Genomic DNA, 27,770 nt, shown 5'->3' with positions numbered 1-27,770 from the left:
AGGCAAGCACTGATCTGCCTTCTGTCTCTCCACACAAGGAGTGATGGAACAATGTTGTAAATGTTTCAATTCTTTAAAAACTTATTGCAAGTGGGAAGAAGACCGAAAAATAGTGGGTGGAGGAGAAAGGCAAAGGGGCAGTAAGAAGACTTGGCATGTACATGTACCAACCCCCCACCGTGCGTGTAACTGTGTATTGCAAACATGTACTAATGCAAATAAAAAATTTTTAAAAATTGTTACAGGAAAGACACATTGCTATCCATCCCCCTCAAAATACTCCCTTTGCCCAACTGTTTATCCCCTCATTTGTGACGCTTTTCTGAAGCAGTGTCCTTCATGTCTTTAGGAGGTGAAAGAATGGTGAATGCGGGGTTGGGGATTTAGCTCAGCGGCAAAAGCGCCTGCCTGGCAAGCGCAAGGTCGTGAGTTCGGTTCCCGGTACAGAAGAAAAACCAAAAAAAAAAAAAAAAAAAAAGAATGGTGAATGCATCTGCTGACTACTATCTGGGCGAAAAGCAGGCTCATGAAGACATTACCTAATCTACCTCATCCACCTTATTCACCGGCTCTGCACTGTGCAACTTCTGGATCTTCCTCAGTCAAAATGACCTTGAAAGGTAAACATTTTGAATCGATTCAGGACACTCAGGCAGCCACGACAGTACAACAAGCCACTCATGAAAGGGACATCCAGAACTGCTTCAGAAAATTGCAGAAAGGGTGGTGTAAGTGTGCTCAAAGTGAGGAACAGTATTTTGAGGGGGAGTCTTATTTAAACGCACAATGTATTTTTTGGTCACACCTTGTACTCATCTTTTATAGAAATTCTATGCAAATGAAATCACATACTGCATCAAAATGTACAAATATAAATAAGCTTAATAAAAGCAACTCTCATAAGCATGTTAGAAAGGATCATTGTTTGAACTCCAGGAGGGGAGCCCAACTGGTCTTCTACTAGAATCTGGTCATTTCTGCTTAGATTTAGGAAAGTTAGTTTTTTCCTTTTAACATCTCACTCTCCTATTGCCTTGCCACTATCCCATGCGCCTTCATTTAGAAGAGTACCAGGGAATTCAGCAGTGTGCTACCTCTGAATAATTTTGTTTAGTTTTGGGGCTTTGGGGAGTTCTGTCTTGGACATTTTATATGGCAAATCGACTATTAGAATGTGTATACAAGCTAACTTATGATGGTGCATACTCATGCATCTGTAAGAATTGCGCTCATACCTGGGAAAACGTTCCTGACGTACCAAGCAATAAAGAAGTAGATGAAAGAGTCAGCTAGGATTAGACAGCACAGCCAGCCAAATGATGTGGTGTCATCCTGGACTGGGGAGCTGTACATATTTTCCCACTGAAGACCTAAAAAAATTGAACATAGATGTTTATTTATCTGTGACACGTGTCATAGTTGTGAAAGAAAAAATTCAGTTTTAAAGATGTGAACCTACCAATGCCTTGTTCCTCATAGCGTGCAATATACTGGCTCGCATAACTGAACGCTGTTGGGGACAGCAGGCTCTGGGAAGAGAAGGAAGAGCCATGATTGCTCTAGTAGATTTCATATATTTCACCTACAGCGAACTTAGTAGTGAATATGTCAGACATTTGTATAGACGAAATTGATGCTCACTGTCTAAGTAGATTTAAAAATACAAAAGTACCTTTACCAAGCATGCTACAATTCTTAAAAAAAAAAAAAAAAAAAAAAAAAACAGAGATGGAGGAGCAGAAAACACAAGCAGAAAAATCACAACTTGGTAAACACTTGTTAAAAACTCAAAGCATATTTAAATTTATTAAATGCTGCTCAGCAATTTATAAAGCAGGTAATGCAGAATAACAGTTTTCAGACTAAAATGAAAATATTAGGGGACAGAAGATGATTTTTTCATTATAAATTTATATCAGGTAATAGAAGCATTGTGAATAAAAATATATTAAAATATCAACTGGTTAAATATTGATAATTTCTATAAATTGCAAATTTAATTCTATAAATTGCAATTTTGTTTAAACCCAAGCAAGTCACTGCTGGGTGAATGTTATTCATCATTATCTATTTCTATAAAGGGCAAAATCTTAAAAAGGTGAGATTTACTTCTATTTTCTACATTTCAAAATCAGTAAGCATAATTCTTAAATTGATTTAATGCTTTTGAATGAAAAGTCAGAAAAGAACTCAGTTGATTATATGCTTTCAAAGCATGTCTCTTTATGCTTGTATGCTATATTTTATGTCATGGAAACCAGGATAATTCTTCATATCGGAGAATAGTTTCAATATTACAGCTTCCAAGATGTTTAAGGAATTGGAACAGGGAGGAGTCTTGACCATCTCTAAAACATGACATAGTCCATTGTGACAGAAAGGTGGATTGCCAACTTTTGGCTTAAGAGCCACTCAGGATTAATATAGCAAACTTTCTCTGTTTGTGTGTGTGTGTCTGTGAGAGAGAGAGAGAGAGAAGGAGCAGTGGGAGGAGGAGAATGAAGAGGAGAGGAGGGAGGAGAGGAGGGGGAGGGAAATGGAGGGAAACAGAGGAGAGAAAGAAGAGAAGAGAAGAGAAGAGAATGGGAGGGGAGGGGAGTGGAGGGAGAGGCATGACCTTGGGTCCATCACCTCCTCCTCTTTGGTAGCTGCCTGTGCTCCACTTTTCCACAGCCATGAAGCAGGCCTTTCTGCCTTGATGGTCCTGCCTTGGAGCCAACTTACCACACAAACTTGAGCCCAAATAAACCCTTCCTCCATCAGGTTCTGTATGTCCAGTATTGTTCCCAGCAGTGAAAGGTTGACTGATGAAACTATATTAACTATTATCTCTTAAGGAACTATTTCTTCGCTGCATCACTTATTATAATTCAAGAACCTGTGAGGGAAGATATTTCCTTTCCACCCTCTTGTGCTTGTACGGTATACAATGATGTGTGTGTGTGAGGGTGGGGAGGTATTATTAGAACAGTTATACTTATGGTGCTATCACCAAATTTTTAAATTTAAAAACTTGAACTGGAAGTTTGAGAATCTGGAAACAGACAAAAAGAGCCCAATCATCTTCCACATTGGCCATTCTGACAGATGACTTACCACAAATACTTTCACTACATAGCTCAGCTCATCCTCAACAGTAATCAGAACAATAAATGGAAAAAAGGCAATGACGTAAATGAGGCTTCCAATGAGAGCTGCAATGTTGGTGTTGTTGAAGAAGACACTGATAAGGTAGCTCATGGCAATAACTGAGAAGCTGTAGTCCGAAAAATACAGGAACAAAATGAACCCATTTGTTTTAGGAAGAATATTGCCAAACTTGAGTATAATGATGAGGATCGTGATGGTAACCAGTAGAAATCCAACACTCTCTATAAGCCAGGCAAAAAAATGGCTGCAAGAGTTCACACCCATCATCTTCATGTACTGTAAAGAGGGGAAAGTGTTAGCTGCTTCTTCTAGACTCATAAGTAACAATTATTTTTGCATTATGCCAAAATGTCCCTAAAACTCCATGCATATATTTAGAACCAGTCATTTTAATTATTTATATAAATCAAGTTCATATGTTTAATGTTTATACAATCAAGTTCATCTGCGAAATATCACTATTTACATGAGCCCATGTTGGGGCATCCAGCATGCCCCCAAACCATGAATGACTTGGATGGTTAGTCCTTTTTTAAAAAATAATTTCACCATAGGGCTGGGGATATAGCTCAATGGTAAAGCACTTTCCTGGCATGCTCGAAGTTTTGACTTTGACTCCCAGCGCCACAAAAAAAAAAAAAAAAAAAAAAAATCCTATTTTTTAACTGTATGTACCTGGTACATTTGGATTAAACTAATTTACAATAGATGGTCAAATTTATTATGTTCTATGAAGAATTTTACAACAAGAAATTGTTATTTTTGCAGGCATGAGTATTTTAAGCTGGTGAGAAAACATATATGATTATGTTCATTGTAAGGGTTAAGATAATAAAAATCCACAATTTGGGTTTTTTTCTTACTAAACATTAATGAACAACCCAATGTTCATGTTCCTGAGAGAAACAGAATATACATATTTCCTAAGAAATGAAAACATGGAAGCTCTGAAAGGAGACCCTCTGCAGTTAGCCAGCACTTTGCCATTCTTAACATCACAGGCAATCTAATGCAGGTTTGCTACCCTTGTTTTCCAAAGACATTCATATACCTGAAAGGAACTCAGGTATCTGAGATACTCTATATCTCCCTCTCAATTCATATAACTGGGTGATACACTCCAGGACCAAGGCATTCCACCGCCATGGAAAGATAAATCCACAAGGTGGGTTTGTGTACTAATTCAAAAGATTCTGGATGGACTAAACACCCTTAGACCTGGATTGTCTTAAATTTGATAACACCTGGTAATTTGGAAGTATTCTGAATATCCCGGTTTCTAGTTTTAACAATTCATGATTGATGTTAAATTTATGAACCCTATATTTCATTTTCAAAAAGAACACAAGAAATGCTCTATTAACAGCTTTATAATACAAGTTTTTGGCAGGATTTTTCAATGTTCCCTTAATTCTAATTTGTTTAGAAAAATAACAATAGCAACAGCGAATGCACTGCATCTTTTACTCTACAAGCAAAAACAGTGATTTTACTTTCTTCTTTTTTTTTTTTTTTTGCAACTTATCACATTTTGATAACTCTCCTACTCTTGTTACCATGGAGACAGCTACCTGACTGCCAACAGTCTAAGCTGTGGGCCTTAAGCTAATCACCACTGAGAAAAAGCCTGTGACTTTTCCTCTTAACTTAACCCTCTTCCTCGTCCTCTCTCCCTACTGCTTTTCTCTTCCTCAGCTGCTCCCCTTTGCAAGAAAGATTCAATGTATATTTCCATAGAAATGAAAGTGCGGATCAAAGGGAAGAATGTGCATAGAGCAAAAATTCACGGTGGAAAGATTGTCCCCAGTTATTTGGTTTGCTATTACTGAAAACAAAATCACATTTTGATGTGAAAAAAGATTTCATAAATCTTATTGCAGAGACTCCCTCCCTATTCCCCACTCAGTTTGGGAAAATTATTGTGTCATGTTTGATGACTACAATTTAGAGATACGTATCACTTCCAATATGATAATATAATAAATTAGCTCTTTATCTGCCCTTCCTACTATTCATATGTTGAGGTTTTTACTAAATTATAGCTGCTTGAACATAATTAAATGGTGTCATATGGACTCACATACTGCACCACCTAATTTTATGTAACCTGTAAAGAAGACCAGTCCCTGGCTGCAAAGTATATCGTGGGGGAGAATGTGAGTAGATTTCACAGGGTGACTGTCAAGTATTTGAGATGTATAAATGCCATAAAATAAAGCTGATCTCATGTATGTAAATATGTTTTTTCTTTGCTAAAGATTGACAGAAACAGTATAAAATATTTTTATGTCTGGAATATTCCCTCTTCGTAAACTTGTGAGAAGTTAATTTAGCAAGCTGAAAGTCCAGAACTAAAAGTGTTAATTGATGTACTTTTGAAATTTTTGAGGCTCAGAAGGAATTCCTATTCCTAAGAACTAATAAGAGTTGGAGACTGATCATTCTGCTCTTTATTAAAACAGGTTAAGTTAGGTGCTTGCACAAGCACTCAGTACTTCACACTCTAGAATGATATTTCAGTGTTAACCTTTAGGATTTTAAGCCATGAGAACAGGTCCTATCTACAAAAAGAGAGAGAGAGAGAGAGCAATAAGAGTATCTAAGGCATCCATAAATTATGCAGATTTACTGATGGAAGAGACCCACAGAGAAGGGCTGGCTGTGCTTTCTCAGATGCCATTAGTTCCCCCTCAAAGTGACAAATGTCACAGTGACAAAGTGACAAGTGTCAGCTTTGCAAAGAGTCACTTGTCCCAAGCCTCCCAAACCTGCCAGAGCAATTCATCAATATCTGATAACTGGTCACCCAAGGAAAATCCCTCTGCACAGTGGTCAAAGGCAGTCCCAGTTTAGAGCAGGAAATTTTAAGAATGAGATTCTATAAGACTTTGGATAAATGCATTGTCGCATTCATGAGAGACATGTACAGAGGAAATATTAATATAGAAACAGTCATAAATATTTACATATTGGCTTGACAGCCATGTCATTCAACACAAGTAGGCCAAGTACTAATTCATAAGGAATACTGGCATTTCTACTTCAATTTTTAAAATTCTCTTAACCATAGGTATTTGTATTATTGCTTTTTGGTAAGATATTGCAATCATTATTTGGAATGTTTCAAATTTCCCCTAATGTGATGGATAGTATATGTCAGGAAAGCATAAAAAGTTGTTTAATGTGAAGCCACAAAGAATTAAAAATCCTTGCATAGCTCTTGGTAACAGCCCACACATACCTTTGGTCACCTGTCTGAAGTGAGACAACTTCAAAATCCTACCCCAATTAAATATTAACACTAAAAATCTGATGACTAAGCTATTAGATTGAATAAATGAAATGGACCACAAAACATGAAAATAATTAAAAATCATTTTCTCTGTATGTTATAAAACTCAGCACTTTAGAGCTTTAAAGCAAAGAATAGAGACAAAAATTCACTTGAAAGGCATCCTAAAATAGTTTTTTTAGAGACAAGCTTAATTTCAAAAATAAACTTATTAGCCATTAGTGTCTGTGTTAATTTCAAAGGTAAAGGGATTCACTAGAGTCATACCATGAAAATGTCAAAGATTAATGGATTAGTGACTAACTTGGTTCTCTTGCTCAGATTTTAGAATAATTATAGAAAGAGATAGCTATTGATTTTCCTTACCTTTTTGGTTTAATATGAATGAGCAGCAAATAGAAAATGGACAGATTTATTACAACTGAATATAAAATAATAGTATTAAGAAGTGAATTTGAACTTTTGGTAAACTAGGAGATTATCTGCTATCACCCTCAAAAGTCTTTAAAAGTCTAATGATATTATAATAGGATTATAAAAGTGAAAGATCGATTGGATGTTGAGATACTGAAGTTCAATGCAAACATTCACTAGGTACATAGTCCTCAGGAGGTTCATCTGTCACTTTCTGTGCTCAGTTTTTTTATCTTTGAGGAGGTTAAATGTGAACTGTGGGTATAGAGAAAGGAAGAGAAAGAAGCCCTGGGGACATTCCATTTATGCCACACCCGCTACTTTTATGGATTCATTTAAAAAATACACTGTCTTCCTTTGAATTTAGAGAACAGTTGAATTTAAGATGTGCCATTGTTTTACATGCCACTAAGAAAGAGAAATCACTGCCAAGTAAGTCATGACACTCCATCACATGCATCCTGATTTTGGAAGCCTTTTTAAAAAGTATCTTAGAATTGATAAAATTTGGATAATACATGTAACCAAGTGCCTTTTCTCTCCTGAGAGATATGCATCCTGGAAATGTAATGCTGAATGCATTAGATAAAAAAAAAAGACCCATGGAGTTTAAGGGATTGGCCACCAGAGCACAAGCTGGTGGAACCCTAAGATGCAAATCCTGATACTTTGATTCTAAGTTCCATGGTTTTCTCACTATGTGACTTGAACTCCAAGACTAGATGGTTAAATTTTGAAAGTGGACGCTTAACAAATGCAAGCACAGAGATAGCAAACAGCAACTGGCTTACTGACAAAAATAGCTTTCTTTCACATCTTTAAGAAAGAGAAAGGACACCATTATGCTTTAATAATTTTTGGTGGCATGCATAAAAGCACTATATATAACACAAGATAATACAATGTGTGTGAATTACAGAATCATACACATATAAATTATAGTACTTATATGTGTATATAGACACATGTATAGTTGTGTTTACTGATTGTATCACAAGTTATATTTTTTAGGTAGATGTTTATTTTGAAGTAGAATAGAACTAAGGTTCTATTACAGTTTTCTACTTCAAAGTTTTCTTTTCAACCTTGGCGATTCACATCTAAGTACCAGGAACCTGAAAATGATATATAAGGTAGGAGTTTGCAATTAAATTAAGGTCCAGGGGATGGATTCAAGTTTCCAAACTGGGGTTAGGAGACCATTGCACACAGTCCTGGATACAGCAGGGGATAAATCAGTTGAGACATTAACCAAATTGTAACAGAGATATAAAAATGTGACTGTGAAGATCAACCAGAATTTAAATAGAAAAGGTAAGAAGTGTAGGTTCAAACACTGCAACAACCCTGAAAGCCTGATGCTCAACTAGCAGAAATATGAAGGAACATCTCTTGCCTTAAAAGGAGAAATAATCATTGCCTAAAAGCATTGGGTATGTCTGAAAAGTACAAGAGAACTAACAGGTTATTCTAACCTCATTATTTCACTCTCTCAGCCAGGTCTTGCAGTAATTATTGTGCCCTAGTTTTGAAACGCTTTGGCTTTCTTCCTACTCCATAAGAGAGTATAAGAATGGTCTCATTATGGGATGGGTAGATAAAATAATATCTATTCAAATATAATCTAAAACTGCACAATGCTTTATCATATGTTCTGAAAAGAAGTAAGATTTTTTTTGGATTTGAGGTTAATGGTAAAGAACATGCCCAAAGACAGATTATTCTTCACGCTCCTGGCCCTGTCTTCCATCATTATAGTATTATTAACCCAATCACTAGCATAACATGAAATTCTTCAATTGCATGAATTAGGAGTCACTGGGAAACTGAAAAGGTAATTGAAGGAGACAAGATATATGGGAAAGAGAATTTCCTTCTTGAAAGCTGAAATAAGCCACATGTCTGTATCTACATCTATGTTTATAGCTATATCTACCTTTGCATTTGTTTAGTTACCATGCTAACAATCTTTCTGCCTTAATAGTCATTATTGTTATTATTTAAACTTCTTTTGTTATGTCTTTTATTCTATAGATAATTTCTTGGGCACAAAATTATTGTTACGATAAGTATACTCACATTTTATTCAAGATTATTCAGATTTTGCTCTTCAGAAGGACTTATTAAGTCACTTATGTCACTTTATGAGGAAACAAAATTACCTCTGTGATTTGTAAAATGTTTGCTTTATTATCTAATTCATAAGGTATGGGTCAGGCTTTCTGTGTTTAGATAGCCATGATGAAAATCACAATAATTAACAATTCTATTAATAGGATGTATTCACAATAGGAAAAGATTTTTAACGTACCTCATGAAGCCGGAGGTCTTTCTCATAAACAAGCTTTTTTACAAAAACGGCTATAAATACAACCCAGGCAACCATGAGCACAATTGGAAGAGAATAAGAGACACTGGTTAGGAAGCTGTAAAAAAAAAAATCAAATGACTAATGAATGTCATTCTTGTAGATTGTAATACCTACATAAAGCAATACTCCCCCTTATATTGAAATTATACCCCTGTTTGGAAATTGAGAATAATTATCAATATTACCCTAATATTTATGAAGTGGGGAGCTGACTTAACAGTGGACTCATCATTTTCTTGCTGTAATGTTGCAAGACTGAAAACATAGCTCTGGATTGTTAAATAAAATTGCCACCTTGTTTAAATTATGTTTGAGAACATCTGATCTGAGAGAGTAATTATATATAGATACAATTGCAAAGCTCAAAACTCTTCTATCTATACTAAATTCTTGTCTAAAAGAGAGATTTATATTAGATGATGATTTGTTTATTCAACTACAAAATTACCCTATTTATCTACTCTTAGAAACCTCATAGTCATTAAGCTAAATTTCCAAAAATGTAATCTAGTTGATTTAAAATGTAGACCAAAAATTTGGAGTCCCCAGATGAATCCAAGGAGCTGTTTTATACATGATACGGAAACACCTTTAATTTTTTTTCTTTTTTGTCTTTTTGAGACAGGGTTTCACAATATAGTTCGGTTTAGCCTTGAACTCACTTTGTAGTCCAAGCTGGCCTTGAATTTGCAGCAATCCTCCTGCCGCAGCCTCCCAAGTGCTGGGATTACAAGTGTGTGCCACCATGCCTGGCAAGAAATGCTTGTATTTTTTTGTTTTTTGTTTTTTGTTTTTGATAATGCTAAAAAGGAGAGGGTAACTGGAAGACCTCATCAACGCCTGAAGTATTTCTGAGTGGTCAGCCCATGGTGCCTAAAAGGTCAGACACTGATTCTCAATGTATCAGAAGCACCTCAGAAACTTATTAAAACAAGTATCTGGGTACCATCCGTAAGTTTCTAATTAATTACATCTGAGATAAGTTAATGAATTTGCTTTTTAAACAACCTCCCAGGTGCTACTACAGTAGCTGGGCCAGGGAGTCATGGATCTGACAATCACAGCCCTTCTATAACCTGATGCTAAGGCCTCAGTTTTCAATGAAACTCTATACTAATCTGTTTTGCATCTGGGGCTCCACAGAAGCATTTATTTGGAGAAAGGTCCCATGGCCATTTCCTTTGTAATCCATAAGGCTGAAGAATTGCCTTGAAGTTTCCCAAGAAAAATGCAAATACTGACGGAACATGACCTCACAATTATTCATTGTCATTTTTCACGGAGAAATGTATAACCGTCAGAGAGATGAGGTACTTTGTGAGAGGAGACAAGTGGGACTTGGCTCATATCCTTGTTTGTTTGTTTCTTGTGAAACTGGCATGGGGTAGGCATTTATAAACATTTATCAAATGAATTTCTTTTTGGACAAGGTCCAACCTTGATGCAGTTTCTGACTCTAGAATTAGGCAAAGGACTCACTCATTAATACCAATTCTCCTGTAATGTTTCTTCTAAGCAACTGTGTTTTTTAGGTTTTATAGAGGCTTAAGAAGAAAATATTCATCTTACATTCAAAAGGAGCAGTGTAGTATCAGCTTTATATCTTAGTCAAGTTACTTAGCCTTTATGGGCTTTACCTTTATCTTGGAACTATGGACAGTAAGACCTGCTCCCACATAAGTTAGGAAATTTGCTGGGTAGAACAAATAAAGCATTTTATCTATAACAAAATGTTTATATGTACATATAGCCTTATGCTTATATCCTGTAAAAATGCAGAGTGCCATTCCTTTCATTCTTTAAAAAAATAGCCAGGCATCTACTATTTTAGGTTCTAAGCATATAACAAAGGCCTGGTGACTATATCCTCTTTCACTTGTTATCTAAATAAATGAACAGAAGTGAGTTCTCAAAAAAGTGCTTATTCATTAACAGTGGCTACAGATGTGCAAACTTACTTGTCTTTCATATAGCAGGGATAAGGAACTGCTTGAACCTGGACAGCTATTTCCTGTGAGTTTCTTCCTGTTTGCAATTCAATGATTGCTCTTTCAATACTATCCTGTAAATAAACAAAAGCCCTGCTGTAGATCTGGTTGTGTGATGGGGAATTGTGTGGCCCCGGAGCCCAAATCTTGGTTCTTATGCTTCTTGTTGTCTGAGCAGTCTTCAAACTCATGCGGATGGTGTACTTTACCACAGGAGGAAGAGAGACATTTTCAGAGTCATAGCTTCTGTACCAACTTCTGTTAGAAGGAAGCTTAAAAATAACACCTAAAAATAAAATAGCGACAATAAAGGAAAGGTTATTTTATGAGTGACATTATTTATTTTGTTCAGAGGGCACACATAAGGGAAAGCCAAACAGTCAATGGAGTTAGTAATGCCACAGTAGGTTCAGGCTTCTGATTTACAGAAAACATGGTTAATTGGGGGTGTCAATCTCAGAGAGTCAAAGCTGGAGTTGAAGAATATAATCACGTAACTCAAGGGCTAGATAAACTACTTTACTCTAAACTATTATTAACATTGCTAAAAAAAAAAAAAAAAAACCCTACTTTTAAATGAATAATCTCAACTGATTATGAGGATAATTTCACCTTTTAATTATAAAATCATTTTCATTTTTGATTTGAACTACACCAGTGAAATTAGACATATGTTGAAGTCTCTTCATACTTAGACAATGTGAATGGTTGACTACATGAAAGGTTCTTATTTGTAAGGGCACCAGAGAGGCTAATGACCTCTGGACTACTTTTCTGAGTTCTGGATGAAAGAGGTTAAAAAAAGAATTTGGCCAATTTTTGTACAAAGGGAAGCTCAAGTCCTAATAGAATAGCACTTACTTCCAAAGAGTTCATTGCTTTTGTAGAGCCTTTTAGCTTCTCTCTCCATTTCATCTATGGTTTCTGCTGCCTGAATACGGTCATACAATACACAAGAGGAAATATTTACTGTCAGGGAAGACAGTATGTTAAGCTGATCAATGATATCAATGTTGTTTTTTAATGTCAGTCTGAGAGTGTCTAAAGAACAAAGGAAAAGAGAAAAAAAGAGATATAATGAGACAAAATACTGATATTTTTGGCAAATGTTAAAAATTAAATAATATTGTGAGTAGTAAGACAATGTAGAATTTACTTCAAAATAACCAATATTCTATACCAAAGTAAATGTGTCTGGTTCTGCAAATACTCATTTAAGACAATATTGGGATTAGAGATAAATACAGTAAACGCTGGTTCAAAGTAAGATACCACAAAAGACAGATGATAGGAAGTAGGGAGATCTTCATATGTGAAGGGAAATGAGATCTTCTTCAAATGGGAGAAGGGGCGGGAATGAGGATGAAGAAAAAGGTAAAAGAAAAAAATGGACATAGAACTTTTGCAGACAGGAAGTAGATCAAGTGTAGGAAGGAACAGAGAAGGATGGGAGGGTAGAAGACAAAAAAAGCATGAAGATGTGTTATGTCCACTTACCAACATCTTACAGTAAATGTAATCATCATGTGCTATAAATATGTATTCATAATGAAATTTTAAGAATAAAGTGATATACAAGATCATTTAAAAGTATATTTTACAATTTGTTTAACAAAGAATTAACAGTGACTACAGTTTTAAAAATTCTATACATATTGTTAGAAAGAAAACTATAAATTAGAAACGAGTTTAAAATGAACAGAAATGTCAGCTTTGTACAAGAAATGTGAGTGAACAAGTTAAAAAACAGGAAAGTCTATAAAAAATGTGTGTAGAACCAATAAATTCTATCATTGCTTAATCTATGGTACAAAAACACTGAAAATACTCAAGGACCTACTACCTTTTTATTATTGCTTTATTTATAATCTTACATGAGTTACCTATATTGGTATCTGTATTAACCTTGATAAAATGATCAAGATTTTAATTTAGGTAATCACGCCATAAGAAAGAGGACTTAAAATTGCTCTTTAAGATCGTGATTCATTGTCAGGAAATCAACTGAAACAAAGGGCAAATATGAAATTGTAAGATAACGAGTCATTTGTCCATTAGATTTTTACTAGCTTGATCATCATGAATACTGAGAAAGCTGATGCTATCATAAATCCTTCCTCATGGAACGAAACATGTCTTTTACATCATCTGAAATAAGACTAAATTTTTTCTTATAGAAGGCAACTTCTTAAATGCATTTCTCATTAGAAATTAAAGAGAAGTGTTTCGCTTGATGCACATGCTGGTGGGGGAGGGGCAGACTGTGGTTGAAGAGTGGCCTCCAGCGGCTGTTGGAAATCAACATGTCAAAGAATTCTTTAGCAATGCTGCTGGACATAACCAAGGAAATGGATTGCGGAGGCAGTACCCCCCAAATTCAAAGTGTATAACCTCTTGGATTCTGAGTTAAATGTATAACTATAATATGTCTCATTACCATATTTATTTTTATCTTCTTTTAAAAGGACTGATAAAATTTATATAAGAACTTTATTATATAAGAATTTTGTTTATTCCTGGTACTTTCATAACATGGAGCCTTACGCGAACCATACTTTTAGAAAATAAGTCTACTGATATCCTCCTTTAATCCAGCTGGGTTGCATAAAACCACACAAACATAGTTTATGATTCCTCTCCCCTGGATTACTAAGTCATTTATGTCCCAGCAATGCTGGGGAGAAGGAGGAGCTTTGGCTCTGCATCTGCCAAATTCTGATGCTCTCAATCCCTTCCTCATACTTGTGGTTGCATAGCAACAGTGAATCAGACAGAGCCTGAATTAGATGTCTTGCATCCTTTAGGTTGAAGGTGGGAATGTGGCAGAGGCAATGCATAAGTTCAGACAGCTTCCTTTGATCCTTTGCAGCCCGTTCCTTTTAAATGACCATGAGAGGAAAATCCAACCTTGAATACTGATTTAGTTTTATTTTCTCCACATTGCCTTTGTCTTGCTTCTGCTAACTCTATAACCACCTCCAATTACTTTCTGGGTTAGTCAAGTGATTCGGAGGCCAGTGGAGATGAAATGTTAAATGCAACCAGAAATAAATCATGCTAGCCCCCTGTTGTCCTTAAGGACTTGCTTTTCAAGGTACCAAAATAGAAATGCTCTCTCATTTCTAACAACCTACCTATGATTAGAGAAAAAGCTGCATTTATACAGAATATGTTGCAATATAATTATTGAAGCAAACTGTGGAGAGTGAGTGTTTAATCATTACTGCTTGCCATTGTAAGTAACTGGAAGAAGATGGATGGATGGATCTGGGGTCTCGCTTTTCTTTGAATAGGTGGTTAGAAACTAAATGCAGAAGATGAGAAAGAGATGATCTCGCATGGAACTTCTTTTTTCCACTTTTTTTGTGTGACTAGTGAATAAAAATATAGCGCATTGGAACTCACCGAGTTCTTCTATCTGCTTTAGTAGTTCAACAGCATCAAGTCCCACAGAGAACTTTACAAACACTTGCACGAAAGGATTCTTTAGAGTATTCTAATAAATAAAAATAGACCATCAGTTTCAATACAACAAGAAAGCATACGTAATTATGGTCTCTCTAAAAACAACCATAGTGAAATGAACACTTCCGGACATTATCAATATACTATTTCACAAAGGCTCACATTCAAACCGTTGAGAAAGAGAAAAACAGTGGCTCGTAATGACTTGAAAGACTGGGCTTTGGTTCATGTAGACAAACTGATTAGCACATTAAAGTGGCCAGAGAAACTACACTTATCACCATTATCAAATTATATGCAATTTACGGTCTTTTTTCTCATAAATACTATGTTCTTTTTAATATACACCGTATAAACAGTGTTGTGGTTCATGTTTGAATTTTGTTCTACTGAAACGAATAAAAACAGCTTTTAAAAATCGTAACATCTACATGGAGTTTGACATCACAAGTGGTTTGTATTCAGGGTATTACTTCCTAACCGCGAGGCTTTTAGCAAGTACCCTGACCTTTTCAGCTCTAAGTTACTGTTCTGTAAAATAAGGAAAATGACTCATTTCATCAGAAAAGTCAATGTACATTTTTATAATATTGTTTTGTAGTACTAGGTATTGAATGCAGGGCCTTCATATTGAGCTATGTCCCCAGCTCTTATCTTTTTTTTTTGAGACAGGGTCATGATAAGTTATGAAATTGCCCAAACTGGGCTAGAACTTAAATTCCTCCTTCCACAGCCTCCCAGTGGGCTGGGCTTACAGGCAGGTGCCACAGCTCCAGGATTTAGAAAGTGGCGGTGTTGGGGACTGTAGGCAGGGCCTCGTTCATGCTGAGCATGCACTCTACCACTGAGCTATATTCCAAGTCCTGTTCTATTATTTTCTGTAGTTAATAGATTACAAAGCTGGGGTTAACGAATGACACACAATTCTTCTAAGAACATACAATTAATAAAGGTCAAGCAGAAAGCTGAGGGAGGAATTGAAATTAATTAAAATATTTTTGAGTGTTAATTCATGGCAGTGTTTTCATGTGAACTATTCTTTTTTAAAGAGAATAGAAAACAAAATAAAAACAATAAAGATAAAAACAATAGCAGTGAATTCTCACATCAGGAAAACAATGAGCACAAATAAACAACCTTATGCTTCAGCTGAAGCTTTTAGAAAAAGAACTATTCCTATACTGGTTAATCTTTTAGAACACAGATTGGTAACTCTTACTACTCTATCCATCATACCAATATCTTTTGTTTTAATTATCATGGATATGAGTGACTAAGAATAATATATGTTATTAAAACATATAGATAATAGAACTAACTTGCTATATCCATAGCTGTTGCGCATTCTAAAAGTAGTTGGTAGCACTTACGTGGCCATTATGTAGTTACATGCCGTGATAATAGAGTCCTTTAAAATCTCTTTACCAGGAATTAACTTGTGCATCATAGAAAATCCAAATCAAAGCATTAGTAACATGCAAAGGATTATGTTAGTTACAATTCAGAGATGAGCCGTTGAATCTTATTCTCATTCTCACACCATTCCCTTGATAATTAATCTTGTGATATATGATACTATTTTCAAATGCTCTGCACACATAAACTTTATAAGTTTGTGAAGTGGTTATCCAAATATGCATTTTAGAAATTCATAAACCATAGCTCAAGTACTTTAGTTCATCTAAGGACTCACAGTGACAAGGCCAGACCTTGTGATAAAAGCTTAAAATGTCAAATTACATGCATATGTTATGATTTGTGTCTAGATGTCCCCCCAAAGCCTTTTGTGGTCATAGGTGCAGCTTTTAAGAGGTATGTGAATCTAGAGTGTGTGATGCTGGGATTAAGTGTATGATTCTGCGATGAAAGGTATGAATTAATAAATTAGTTCAGTGCTTGGTTTGGCACAGCTCTAGGTATGGCTAATAGAAAGACCCACATTGGGTATGAGTGCTAGTCACCATAAGGGCATGTATCCTAGCTAAAATATAAGGGACAGAAAGAGGGCTACTGCAGCCACTTGCAGCTTTGCTACTTTGCTGCTTGCTGCCTGCTGCCTTCTGCCTGCCATGAACTGTTTCTCCTCTGTCATGCTATTCTGCTTTGGAGCTAGCCAACTCTGAACTGAAACCTTTATAAACTTTGAGCTAAAATCAACCTTTCCTCTCTTAACTTTAGTTGTCAGATATTTTGCCACAGAAATGAAAAAAGTAACTAACACATCATATTTACAGAATTGACTTTTTCCTCAATAACTGAGAATAACAACTTATATTTTTTTCTATGACAGAATAAAGATACTTCCATGAGATGATGATACATCTGTGAACATGGTAGCAGAGATTCTAACAAATTACTGCATTTTGAAACCATTATGTTTAGACCATGTCCTTTGTTAACTCACTTCATAGGTTTACACAAATTTCCTTAATAAAATAATATGTGATTTCCTTTTCCCTTTACAGAAAAAAAAGTTTTTGGAGAAAAGAGTAATCGTCCACTAGGGAAAATATTATACATATCAATAAAATTAGTTCAAAGAAGCCTTTGCTGAGAGTCACTAGAAAAGACAATTAAAATGAACATGTTTAAACTTAAAATCAAAATTCAATAGTTAATTATAGGAAAGATATTTGATGATAAAATTTCTTTCATTTTATATTTTAATGAATACAATAATAATAGTAATGCTTACTGTTATGTTCTTTCTACAATGTATTATAAAATTCAGATTGTATAGTAACTATGCATTCGTTTTTAATCAAAATAAAAACTAAGGAAAGCATCATTTGGTATAATTTTTCTTATAAAGTTCTGCAATTCAAGTCATTCATTCTGTATTTAATTTCCTCCGCATTGTGATAAAAGGAACTTTTTTGGCAGAAATATTCAAAGGCTTCTCTTTGTTATGTAAGCCATCCCCCTTTGTAGCTCCTATATTGTTATCGTTCCTGCCAATTTTCTGTTCCTTAATTGGTAACTGGACTTGCTCTGCAACTCCATCTTTAACTGTCAATAGCTCTCTTTGTGATTGAAACATTTCCCTGATTTATTTGTATTATCTTTAGAAATTCCTGTACTTTTAAAAGAGCTATAAATTACACCTTTTAACTAACGTGCATTACATTTTAGTAGCAATGTCAAATCTTTAACTTACACTAGAATGAGCACAAGGATTGTTTGAGTGTCAACTAAATATTTTGAAGGGGCAATTTACTACAGAATATTTGCTAGGTATAACTTTTAACTAATCACCTGGCCTTGAATTAAGACACTTAGATAGCTACTTTAACATGAATAACTTGTATATAATATGTTTAAAATATTTTAGAATTTGTAAATACATATGTGATGTGTTTCAAGAACTCCCTAAGTGTCATGTTCTTTAAAATATTGGTGTTTTAAGAGTTCTAGTTCAATTAAGACAGAAAACTATAATTTAAGGGAGAAAAATGAGTTTGATATAATAGAATTTTACTTTTGAAAAACTGATTTATATCCCTAGTTGTACACAAATTTGTAAAGTGTCTTAACTCTGAGTTTTAGAAAAAGGAGATGTAGACCAAGAGGGTAAGGTGACTAAGGCTGAGTGTGACAGGTCTGTTATCCTGTCTCAGACCTCCATTCTTGAGAAGAGGCAATTTTAATATGTTAAAAATGGATGCTCAGTTACTCTCTGCACTTTCACATACTAAAGGCAATTAAAATATCAAAGAATTGTAATTCTTATTAAGGTGAATGACAGAAGTGTCTCATACCTGAAGCATTGGAATTGCTTGATTCATCAAATAGAAGGAATTCATAACAAGTGGTGACTTATCCACCCACTCTTGAGATTTTTCTCTTAATTCTGCCAGCTGCCTCAAAGTTGCATTAGACTTCATGACAAAGAAATGAAAGAGGTCAGGTTCAATGGCATTTTCCTACATTTCAAAATTATATCTTAACGTTATTTTTACTTACTTTATTACTAAAAAGCAGTGTTAGTAAATAATTACTTTATTACTAAAATGTAGTGTTAGTAAATAATATTGTTAGAAATTTTCTACATTGCTGAAAGTCTTATATGACAGATTTTATAAGGGTTAAAATCATTTATAAAATTATGGAAATTTTTGGGTTTGACTCATGTGCACAGTGAATTTACAGTAAAAAATGAGAGTGTATCTTTGGGACTTCTCACAAGTTTTTCCTTTTTACCAGCAATACATTTACCTTTGGTGCTAAAGAACATTCAATTTCAAAGAGATAAGAAAGGTATTCTTACACACTGAGAGTGGGAATGGATACGTTGCAGCCATTTTTGCAGAACAATCTGAAAACAGCTATTAAAATAAGATACCATATCCTTCAGTCTCTGAGTCCTGACTATTTATCTCACTAGGAAAATGAAAGTACCACTAGGTAAGCACAGACTATTTATCTCACTAGGAAAATGAAAGTACCACTAGGTAAGCTGGTTGTTGCGACATACACACTGTTTATGTTGTAAAAAGAAATGTTAGGAAAAAGGAAAAAGAAAAAATTGGGAACAAAATGGCCAACAATTGAATTAGACAAGTGAATTTCTTGTCATGAAAAAAATTGGTGATGTTTAAAAAGAGTGAGTTAAACTATGCTTAATGGGTTGGATGAATCTCCACAATGTATTCTTATGTGAGAAAAGCAATATGCAGAAAAGTATTATAATGCAATCTCATTTTAATAATGTAGAATATGACCAAAGAACTGTATTTGAATGCATATGTAGCATAACAAGGTATAAAGAAAGGAATATGAGTGAATTACAGAAACATGTATACAGTACGTGAATGGTAATGTGCATTAGGATTATAGGAAGAGAAGAGTGAGGGCAAAGAAGAGAAAAAAGATAAGGATGAAGCAGGTAGAGAGAAAGCTTTACTTAGAAAATATGCATATATATAATTTCATTTATGCAAAATTATGTGGCAGCATATAAATGAAGCAAATAAGATATATTATAAACAATAAAAGCAAAAATCTCTCAGTGCTGACCTAATGTTCATTTTGTATACAAACCTAAAATGGAACTAGTTGAATGACCAAGTAGTAGTGCAGCAGGTTTTCCACTTTCATTCTATCATTTTAAAAGTATTATATTTATAATTCAAATCATTAAAGCCAATTTTAAAGGGGAAAGGGAAATACGATTATGTTAAATGAGGTAGATGAAAAGTACAGTTATTATTTATTTCTTTGATAGAAGTATGAAACATTGTTATAAAACCAAATATGAAGGCAAGAATCTATAGCTAAGGGATTGTTTTTGTTCAAGTTAGCTATATAATTTGACCCAATATTTTTTCTAGTGTAATTATTTTTGCACCCATTGAAATTTAGATACTAATTTAAAAAATTGCTCCATTCTTGAGATTGAAGTCTATGGCCTTACTTCAATTAACTACATTCTTAAGTGTCAGCATGGTTCATTTTTCTTCAAAGGACTACTACCCACTGTACACTGTTTGTACACATCCACACAGAATGAGTAAGCATTTCAAAAGACAAAAGGAATAGTAATAGTAGGTAAAATATAAAGAAGTCAGGTAAAATATAAAATAAATTTTGAAGCTGACTCTTTTTAAGGAAGTATCTTAATACTCAAAATAGAAACATCGAATTCTACTAGTCAAACCTTTTCCATGATGGCCTTTGTTACTGGGTTGTATGGTGCATATAAAATCTTTCCCAACAACATTGGTTTTAAGAAAGCCCAAATCACAGGTCCAGCAGGCATGTTAATGATGTCTTTATAAAGGGAGAAGCAAAATGGCGCTGGAAGGATAAAGTGTGAAAAAAATTATGTAGTAAGGATATTATAGATCTCTTTCCTCATGGTAAACTAACACAGATGATCATCATAACTCAAAACATATGACTTACCACTTCCTATATTGTTAACATTTGTGAGGCATCTGGTGTCACAGAATCCATAGTAAGATATTTTTTAAGGTGAGAAGGTTTAACCCAAGAAGCAATCCCAGAATAAATGAGGGAATTTTGCCAAGAGCAGACATAAAGATTGAAAATCACATTTCAGAATTGCTTCCAGCAGATCCATTTCACCAACATTTAATGTTCTAAAAATACACAAAAACCCACTAGTGGGATAGTTTTATATATTTAAAAACTGCCTAATAAATGTTTGTTGAATAAATAGAAAGATGAGTGAATGAGTCAATCCAATTGCTATACTAAGTATCCATATATCATTTGGAAGAGCTCCACTGAGCATATTTTTCATCTCAAAGTTTATAGATCAAGTAAACAGTTTGATGTGCAATGAAATGTTTATAGTTCTGTTGTATTCATGCAGCTCTACCAAATATAATATAAATTTCTAATGGTAGAAAGTTGAAAAGGGGCTGGGGATTTAGCTCAGTGGCAAAGCGCCTGCCTAGCAAGAGCAAGGTCGTGAGTTTGACTCCTAGTACCAGAAGAAAAACAAAAACAAAAAAATAAAATGAAAGTTGAAAAAAACTGACCCAAACAAAAGTAAGGCAAGTTTTTGTGTAATCTCCTAGCAAGGAAGGGATAATTGAGATTGACAAATTCTAAAGTACAAGTATGTGCTACATAGGGACATTTTGGCCAATGACACAACCACATGTATTACAATGGTCCTGAAAGATCATGTTGCTCAGTGATGTATGAAACATACATTTTAGTGTATGAAACATCTGTGATATTTGCACAGCGATGAAATCACCTAACAATGCATTTTTCAGAATATACCCCTAGTATCACATGATTCATGTCTGTATATTGTTGTGATATAGAGGATAGGTTTTACAACAGATTGCCTGGGTTCATATAACAGCTCTGATATTTCCAAGTTGAATGACCTTGGTCAGGGTGCCTAGTCTCTTTCCCTCTTACTAAGATGGAACATAGTAGTACTGACCTCATAGGACTGCTGAGAAGAGAACACATTAATATACGTAACATGCTTGACATGTGACAAAGTACGTTGTAATTATTTTCTCTTTTAGTTCTTGGGAAAAATTAACAATTATTTATCAAGAAAAGTTCAGACAAAGTATGAAAAACTAAGACAATGTTTTTAATTGTCAAAAAGGAAAGGAAGAAAGAGAAAAACAAAATACACATTTATACACAAGATGGGTAACTAGTTATACAGCTCGTTTCTCCTAGTTCATAGAAGAAGAAAGGTTTGTGCTAACATTGTTTGGACAAGATATCATGCCTATATCTTGTACTCTGAATAACTACTATGAAGACAACAATACACAATATATTAATTTTTGTAACTCTCCTACTAACTTGTTTGGAAACTCTATTTGATTGTTATGTTTTTTTCTCTTTAAAATGAAAATTAAGCCAGGCATGGCGGTGTATGCCTGTAATCCCAGCACTCAGGAAGCTGAGGCAGGAGGATCGTTGTGAGTTCAAGACCAGCCTGGGCTGCAAAGTCAGCTCAAGGCCAGCCTGAATTGCATAGTGAGACCCTGTCTCACAAAAATTAAAAAAATAAAAAAAAATAAAAATTAAAGGGCCAGGGATATGGCTCAGTGGCACAGTTTCTGCCTGGCAAGGGCAAGGTCCTGAGTTCAATTCCTGATACAAAAAAGAAAAAAATTAAAAGACATAAATAAAGAAAAAGAATCTGCCTATTTTAAAGTATACTCACTGGTATGTAAGGGAATTCCATACTTCGCAGCAACTTGCTTTTTACTTAATTTATAGGTCAAAAAATCCTTGGTGTGATTGCCTGTTGGTTTCTGGGACGAGGGCAGCATAGCAGTTAAATATTCAGTTCTAATTCCTTGTGAACACAGTGCTTTGGAGATAGTACTGAATGATCCTTGGGGTGTGCTCATTCTGTTGCTTCTGTACATTGCCTGTGAGACAAAAATCTGAGGTTTATTAACATGACATGTATTTTAGATACTGCTGAAAACAAATGGAGATAAAATATGATAATGCCTGGAGTATCCTATTTTCCATAATTCTTTTAAAACATGTATCTCGAATGTAAATACAGAATGATAAATTCCACCAATTTAAATGGCAGGAATTGTTGCCAGAATAAAAGAGTTTTCTTCCAGGTGATTTCTTTCAATGTGCTCAATTGTTAGTTGAATACATTAGAGCTAATCTTAAATAAAACTTAGGATGACAGAAAGAGTTGTTTAACCAGAACACTGCTTGGTGCCTTTTCTACCTGTGTTAATGGAGTACTTCTGGAGAAGTGCATTTGTTTCAGGGATCTCATTTTGTCTAGCAATGGATGTGTGCCTGAAGCCATCTGATTGAGAATCTCTTTCAGCCTTCGGAAGAGTTCGATCATCTTTTCTACTGGCTTTTGATCTTTCCTAGGGAAAAACACCTAACAGAAACAGAATGAAAAATAAATGATTCATGTGGAGCAACTGGAAACCTTGTGCACTGTTGGTAAGAATGATAAAGGTACAGCCACTTTAGGAAACATTTTGAAAGTTAATGAAATAGTTAAACAAATTTACCAGTCATTCCACCCTTAGGTGTTTACCCAAGAGAAGTGAAAATATTAGTCCACATAAAGATTTTGCATGTGAATATTCATATCAGCATTATTAACAAAAGACAAAATATATACCTTCAAAATCAAATATCATTTATCCTCAAAATAGATAAAATATATATCCTCAAAGTAGAATATTATTTGGCAGTATTAAAAAATGAGATGCTGATGTTACAACATGTATGAAAAAAAAAACATTATACTGAGTGAAAGAAGCCACACATAAAGACCATATATTGCATAATTAATTCAATTTATATGAAATGTCTAAAGGAAATAAATCTTTAGTGCCAGAATTAGAGGTTGCCTGGGGTAGAAACTGGCAAGAGAAGTAACTGCAAATGAACAAGAAGTTTCTTTTCTGAGTGATAGAAATGTTCTAAAATTAGATCTTTGTAATAACAGCATAATTTTATACATGTACTAAGAAAATCATCATGTTGCAACAGTAAAAACAAATCTGATTAAGAAATGGACAAATGACCAGAACAGACATTTCTCAGAACATACACAAATAACCAACAAGTAAATGAAAAAAAAAAATGTTCAATAGGGAAATGCAAATCAAAATCACAGTGAGATATAATCTCAACCTAGCTAGAATGACTTTGTCAAAAAGACAAGAAAAAGTGCTGGTGAGGATGCAGAGAAAGAAGTCCCATACATTATTGTGGGAATATACATTAGTATAGCATGGTGGCACATGCCTACAATCCCAGCACTTGAGAGGTTGAGGCAGGAGGATCGCCATGAGTTTGAGACCAATCTGAGCTACGTAAATAGACCTTGTCTCAAAAAACCATAGGGATTGGGTAAAGGGAAGAAAGTAAAAAGGGAAGAAAGGAAGAAAAGAAAGAAAGAAAGTCACTGCAGAACACAGCATGGAGCACTCCCAAAAACCTATAAATAAAGCAACCATATGATCTAACAGTCTAACTCCTGGATATATATCCCAAAGAAATTAAATTAGTAGCATGAAGAGACATCTGACTTGCATATTTATTGTTGTGATATTCATAATACTCAAGGTATAGATTGAATGTATGTGTCCACTGATGGATGAATGGATAAAGAAAACATGGTGTACACACACTGTTGGGTATTATATAGGCATGAAAAGAATGAGATTCTCTCATTTGCAGTAACATGGATGGAAGTAGAAGACAGTATGTCAGGTGAAACAAAGCAGGCATGAAAAATACCAAATATTTTCACTCAATGTGGAGGCAAAAAGTTGGCCTCAGAAATAGTGGTTACAGAGTCTGAAAAGGCTGTGTGGGAAGAGATGAGGAAGAGAAGATTATTAATGGGTACAGGGTGCAGCTGGATAGGGGGAATAAGGTCTTATGTTCTATAGTACAGTAGGCAACTATGGTTGACAACAATTCATTGAATATTTCAAAATAGCTAGTAGACAGGATGCCCCGAACACAAAGGAATGATAGATGTCTAAGGTGATGAAGATGCCAGTTACATTGATCTGTTCATGGTACAGTGTACTGCATTGAAATACGCCTCATACATCTGTACACGTATCATGTGTCAACTAAAAATTAAAAATATTTTTAAAATTAAATGGTTCACTTAAAATGAGTGAATTGTGCAGTATATAAATTATACCTCAAAAGCTTACAAGAGTAAGTGATTTTAGAAGTCAGGAAGGCAACTGTCAGGTACATAAGGTTTCATGTCTGAGTATCCTTGTACCCTAGTATACAGTGTTCCTAAACATCAGATAAAATCTGTAAAAAAGTTCAGTGATTTACTAAGTGTAGTGATTTTAATCCTCTAATGCTTATCTGCTTCAGGAAAAAAAATCATTGAACTACCTTAACGTTTTAAGGTAATTTCGCACTTTTATTCATTCATTAATTTAACAAGCATTAACTGAGTGCCTGCTGTCGTGCCAGCCCTGGGTGAGGTAATGTGTACAGTGGTCCACAAGTCGGTATCATCCCTGTGCTCAGGGAAGGAGCTCTGTTTTAATAGGGAAACAGAGACCAAAAAAGACTGAGAATATGAAGAGATAAGTACAGTTTAAGTAAGTGTGATACAGAGGTATGCAGTGGCATGATATTCAGTCTTAAAAATAAAATTCTACAGTTTGCTACAACAAAGACAAACCTGGAGAACATTATGCTAAAGGAACTAAGCCAGGTAGAGAAGAATGAACATTATATGACCTACCTTCTAAAAAAGTTAGACTTATAGAAGCAGAAGAGTGGCTACTACAGACTTGGAGGAGGAGATGGAGAAAAGATATACTTCAGCGAAGAGGTATAGAGTTCAACTGGACAAGAGGAATACATTTCAGAGATCTATTGCCCAGCATGTGGCCATTAATAATGTATGCTTCAAAAGTGCTGAAAGGGTAGATTTTAGATATTCACCACCCTCCATAAAGTGATAAGTAGGTGAGGTGACGGTATTAATTGTCTTAAATTTCTAATATGCACAATAATCACTTTTTGTGTGCCCTAAATAGTGTTATTTTTGAATTAAATATAGAGTAAAGGAAACAAGTACAAATAAACCAGAAAAGCATAGCACAATCGTAGAAGGTCTTGTCAAGGAGGAATCCTAGAAGGTTAGAAAAATATACCACTGGGAAAATAAGAAGAGGAAGGGCACAAGAAGAGGTGGAAAGGAGTGTGCGGTCTCTAAGGAGTAAAAGCTCTTGCGATGTCCAAGGGAGTGAAAGACCATCATTGCAAGACCAGGGTTCAGGAGAGACAGCCTTATATTTTTTTTACTTGCTGGTGAGCTGGATCCTGGCAGATAGATAGGTTTGTCCAGGCATTGTTCTTCGCATCTGAAATATTTCTGTGAACAAAGGACCACTTACAGAATTTATGTCCTATCAGTGGTCCATAAAATAAGTTAAACAATGAAAATTAAACAAAATAATTTTTTGAAAGGTAACAAAAAGCAAATAGAGCAGAGAAACATTTGCAAGGTTGGGATTTCTGTAGGGAGGTTTTGTTGTATCTTAAGATCAGCAGTCAAAGTTGGCTTTGTTGAGAAAGTCAGTGCAGAGCAAAGCTCAGTAGCAAAGCTTTGGTCCATGGGGCCAGGCAGTAGCCAAGTAGGGATTGATATCTTATAGACAGAAAGCGATGTTCAGATCATGGGGCCTTCGTAGGACTCAGAGGGCTTAACACAGTGAAAAGTCATTGGAAATTTTAAGCAGAGAGCTGATGTAATGTGACTTAAATTTACAAGGATCACTCTTGCTGTTTGGGGATTGTAGGGATGGGAGCGGAAAATCGAACGCAGGGGCAGGGGCCAGTTAGACAGCCTTGGCTCTGTACAGCTGACTCAGTGCAGAAGGAAAACATTTCCACTCCCTTGGCTATAACATTCAGTAATGTTTAATAGCCTTGTTAATCATGGGTTTTTTCTTCTTTAAAGAGAAAAAATATCTTTCCGTATTTTTAAGAACATGCAAATATTTTTGATGCAAGTATAGATTTGGATGATCATAAGAGTTTAATTTTCTCATTTATATTTTTCTTTCAGTTACTTACTAAATAAGTACTTACAGAGCAACTGTGTAGTGCAATGGAGTAATTACTGATTTCCCTGAGCCCTAATGATGACCATCTATTTTGTTCTGGATAAGTAATGTTAGCCTGCATGTCTATTGCAAAAAAATCCAGTTTTTTGAGAACACTGAAAAAATTCAATTTATTTTTCCTTTAAAGAAAACTTTTCTCTTGTGTTAATTTTATCTTACCAAATTAATGCCTATGCAGTATAAAAATGATAATAATATTTGTATTTCATGTCTTAGTAATAATAATATATATATATATAAATTTTAATTTCTGGTCTTGAATACAAAATCTGACAGTTAATAAGGCAGTAATATAATTTTTAATCTATAAAGTGTGCACATTTGCAATATATGATCTCTACTATAGGTCTCATTTGGTTGCAAAATAATGCCATAATTCTAAAGGCTGTACAAATGGATCTGACCCCTCATGGTATTAGAAGCATGTATGTGTAATTAAATACTTTTATACAGAACCATGAGTCAAATACAGCCCACCAAGAGCAACTTGCCTTGTAGGTGAAGTTGTAAACATCCAAGTAGTGCAGAAGAGTGAGTCCAATGAGGTAAGACTGATGAGACCTCTCTGAGAGAGGCAGGCTGCAGAACTCCTTCATCGTGTCCTCCAGTTTGGGACTGGTGCTATTAGCATCACAAGAATGCAGCCAGAACACCCGAGAAATAATCTGCAGAATAGGAGAAAAATAGTTTCTCTGTGAGTCATTTGATTACTATCTGTCCACTTTGAGAAGGTTTTTGTGTCATTTATATTTTAAAATACAACATTAAGAATCAAGTAACTGGAGCCGAAAAGCGCCCAAAGAGCCAGGTAGGCCGCACCCAATCCCGGAGGCCAGGACGCGAGAACAAAGACCCTGGTGACACTGCAGGCTGAGTTTCTAGGCGATGGGAGGCCCAGGGGACGGGCGGGGCGAGCAGGCCCTCGGAGCCGGCCGAGCAGGCTCCCCCAGCCCCCCGCGCCTTGCGCC

At 35.1% G+C, this 27,770-nt stretch overlaps 1 protein-coding gene across 1 annotated transcript in view; it reads right to left on the bottom strand.

Moving 5' to 3' along the window:
• The window catches only part of Abca12 (ATP-binding cassette, sub-family A (ABC1), member 12), a 176,773-nt gene that overhangs the window by 42,473 nt on the left and 106,530 nt on the right, over positions 1 to 27,770 (bottom strand). Inside the window, exons 16-27 of the mRNA XM_013520777.1 lie at positions 27,294 to 27,467; positions 22,887 to 23,051; positions 22,353 to 22,563; positions 20,337 to 20,476; positions 18,439 to 18,558; positions 14,621 to 14,711; positions 12,077 to 12,256; positions 11,186 to 11,501; positions 9,168 to 9,282; positions 3,097 to 3,426; positions 1,460 to 1,529; positions 1,236 to 1,370 (exon numbers count right to left, since the gene is read on the bottom strand). Coding sequence (XP_013376231.1) covers positions 1,236 to 1,370; positions 1,460 to 1,529; positions 3,097 to 3,426; positions 9,168 to 9,282; positions 11,186 to 11,501; positions 12,077 to 12,256; positions 14,621 to 14,711; positions 18,439 to 18,558; positions 20,337 to 20,476; positions 22,353 to 22,563; positions 22,887 to 23,051; positions 27,294 to 27,467 — 2,047 coding nt within the window. The remainder of the gene's footprint in view (positions 1 to 1,235; positions 1,371 to 1,459; positions 1,530 to 3,096; positions 3,427 to 9,167; positions 9,283 to 11,185; positions 11,502 to 12,076; positions 12,257 to 14,620; positions 14,712 to 18,438; positions 18,559 to 20,336; positions 20,477 to 22,352; positions 22,564 to 22,886; positions 23,052 to 27,293; positions 27,468 to 27,770) is intronic.

This window comes from Chinchilla lanigera, unplaced genomic scaffold (genome assembly GCF_000276665.1).
Source record: "Chinchilla lanigera isolate Chin_1 unplaced genomic scaffold, ChiLan1.0 scaffold00056, whole genome shotgun sequence".
In the NCBI taxonomy this organism is placed as follows: Eukaryota; Metazoa; Chordata; class Mammalia; order Rodentia; family Chinchillidae; genus Chinchilla; species Chinchilla lanigera.
The sequence above is the reverse complement of the archived record's forward strand: the minus strand, read 5'-3'. Positions and strand labels throughout refer to the sequence as shown.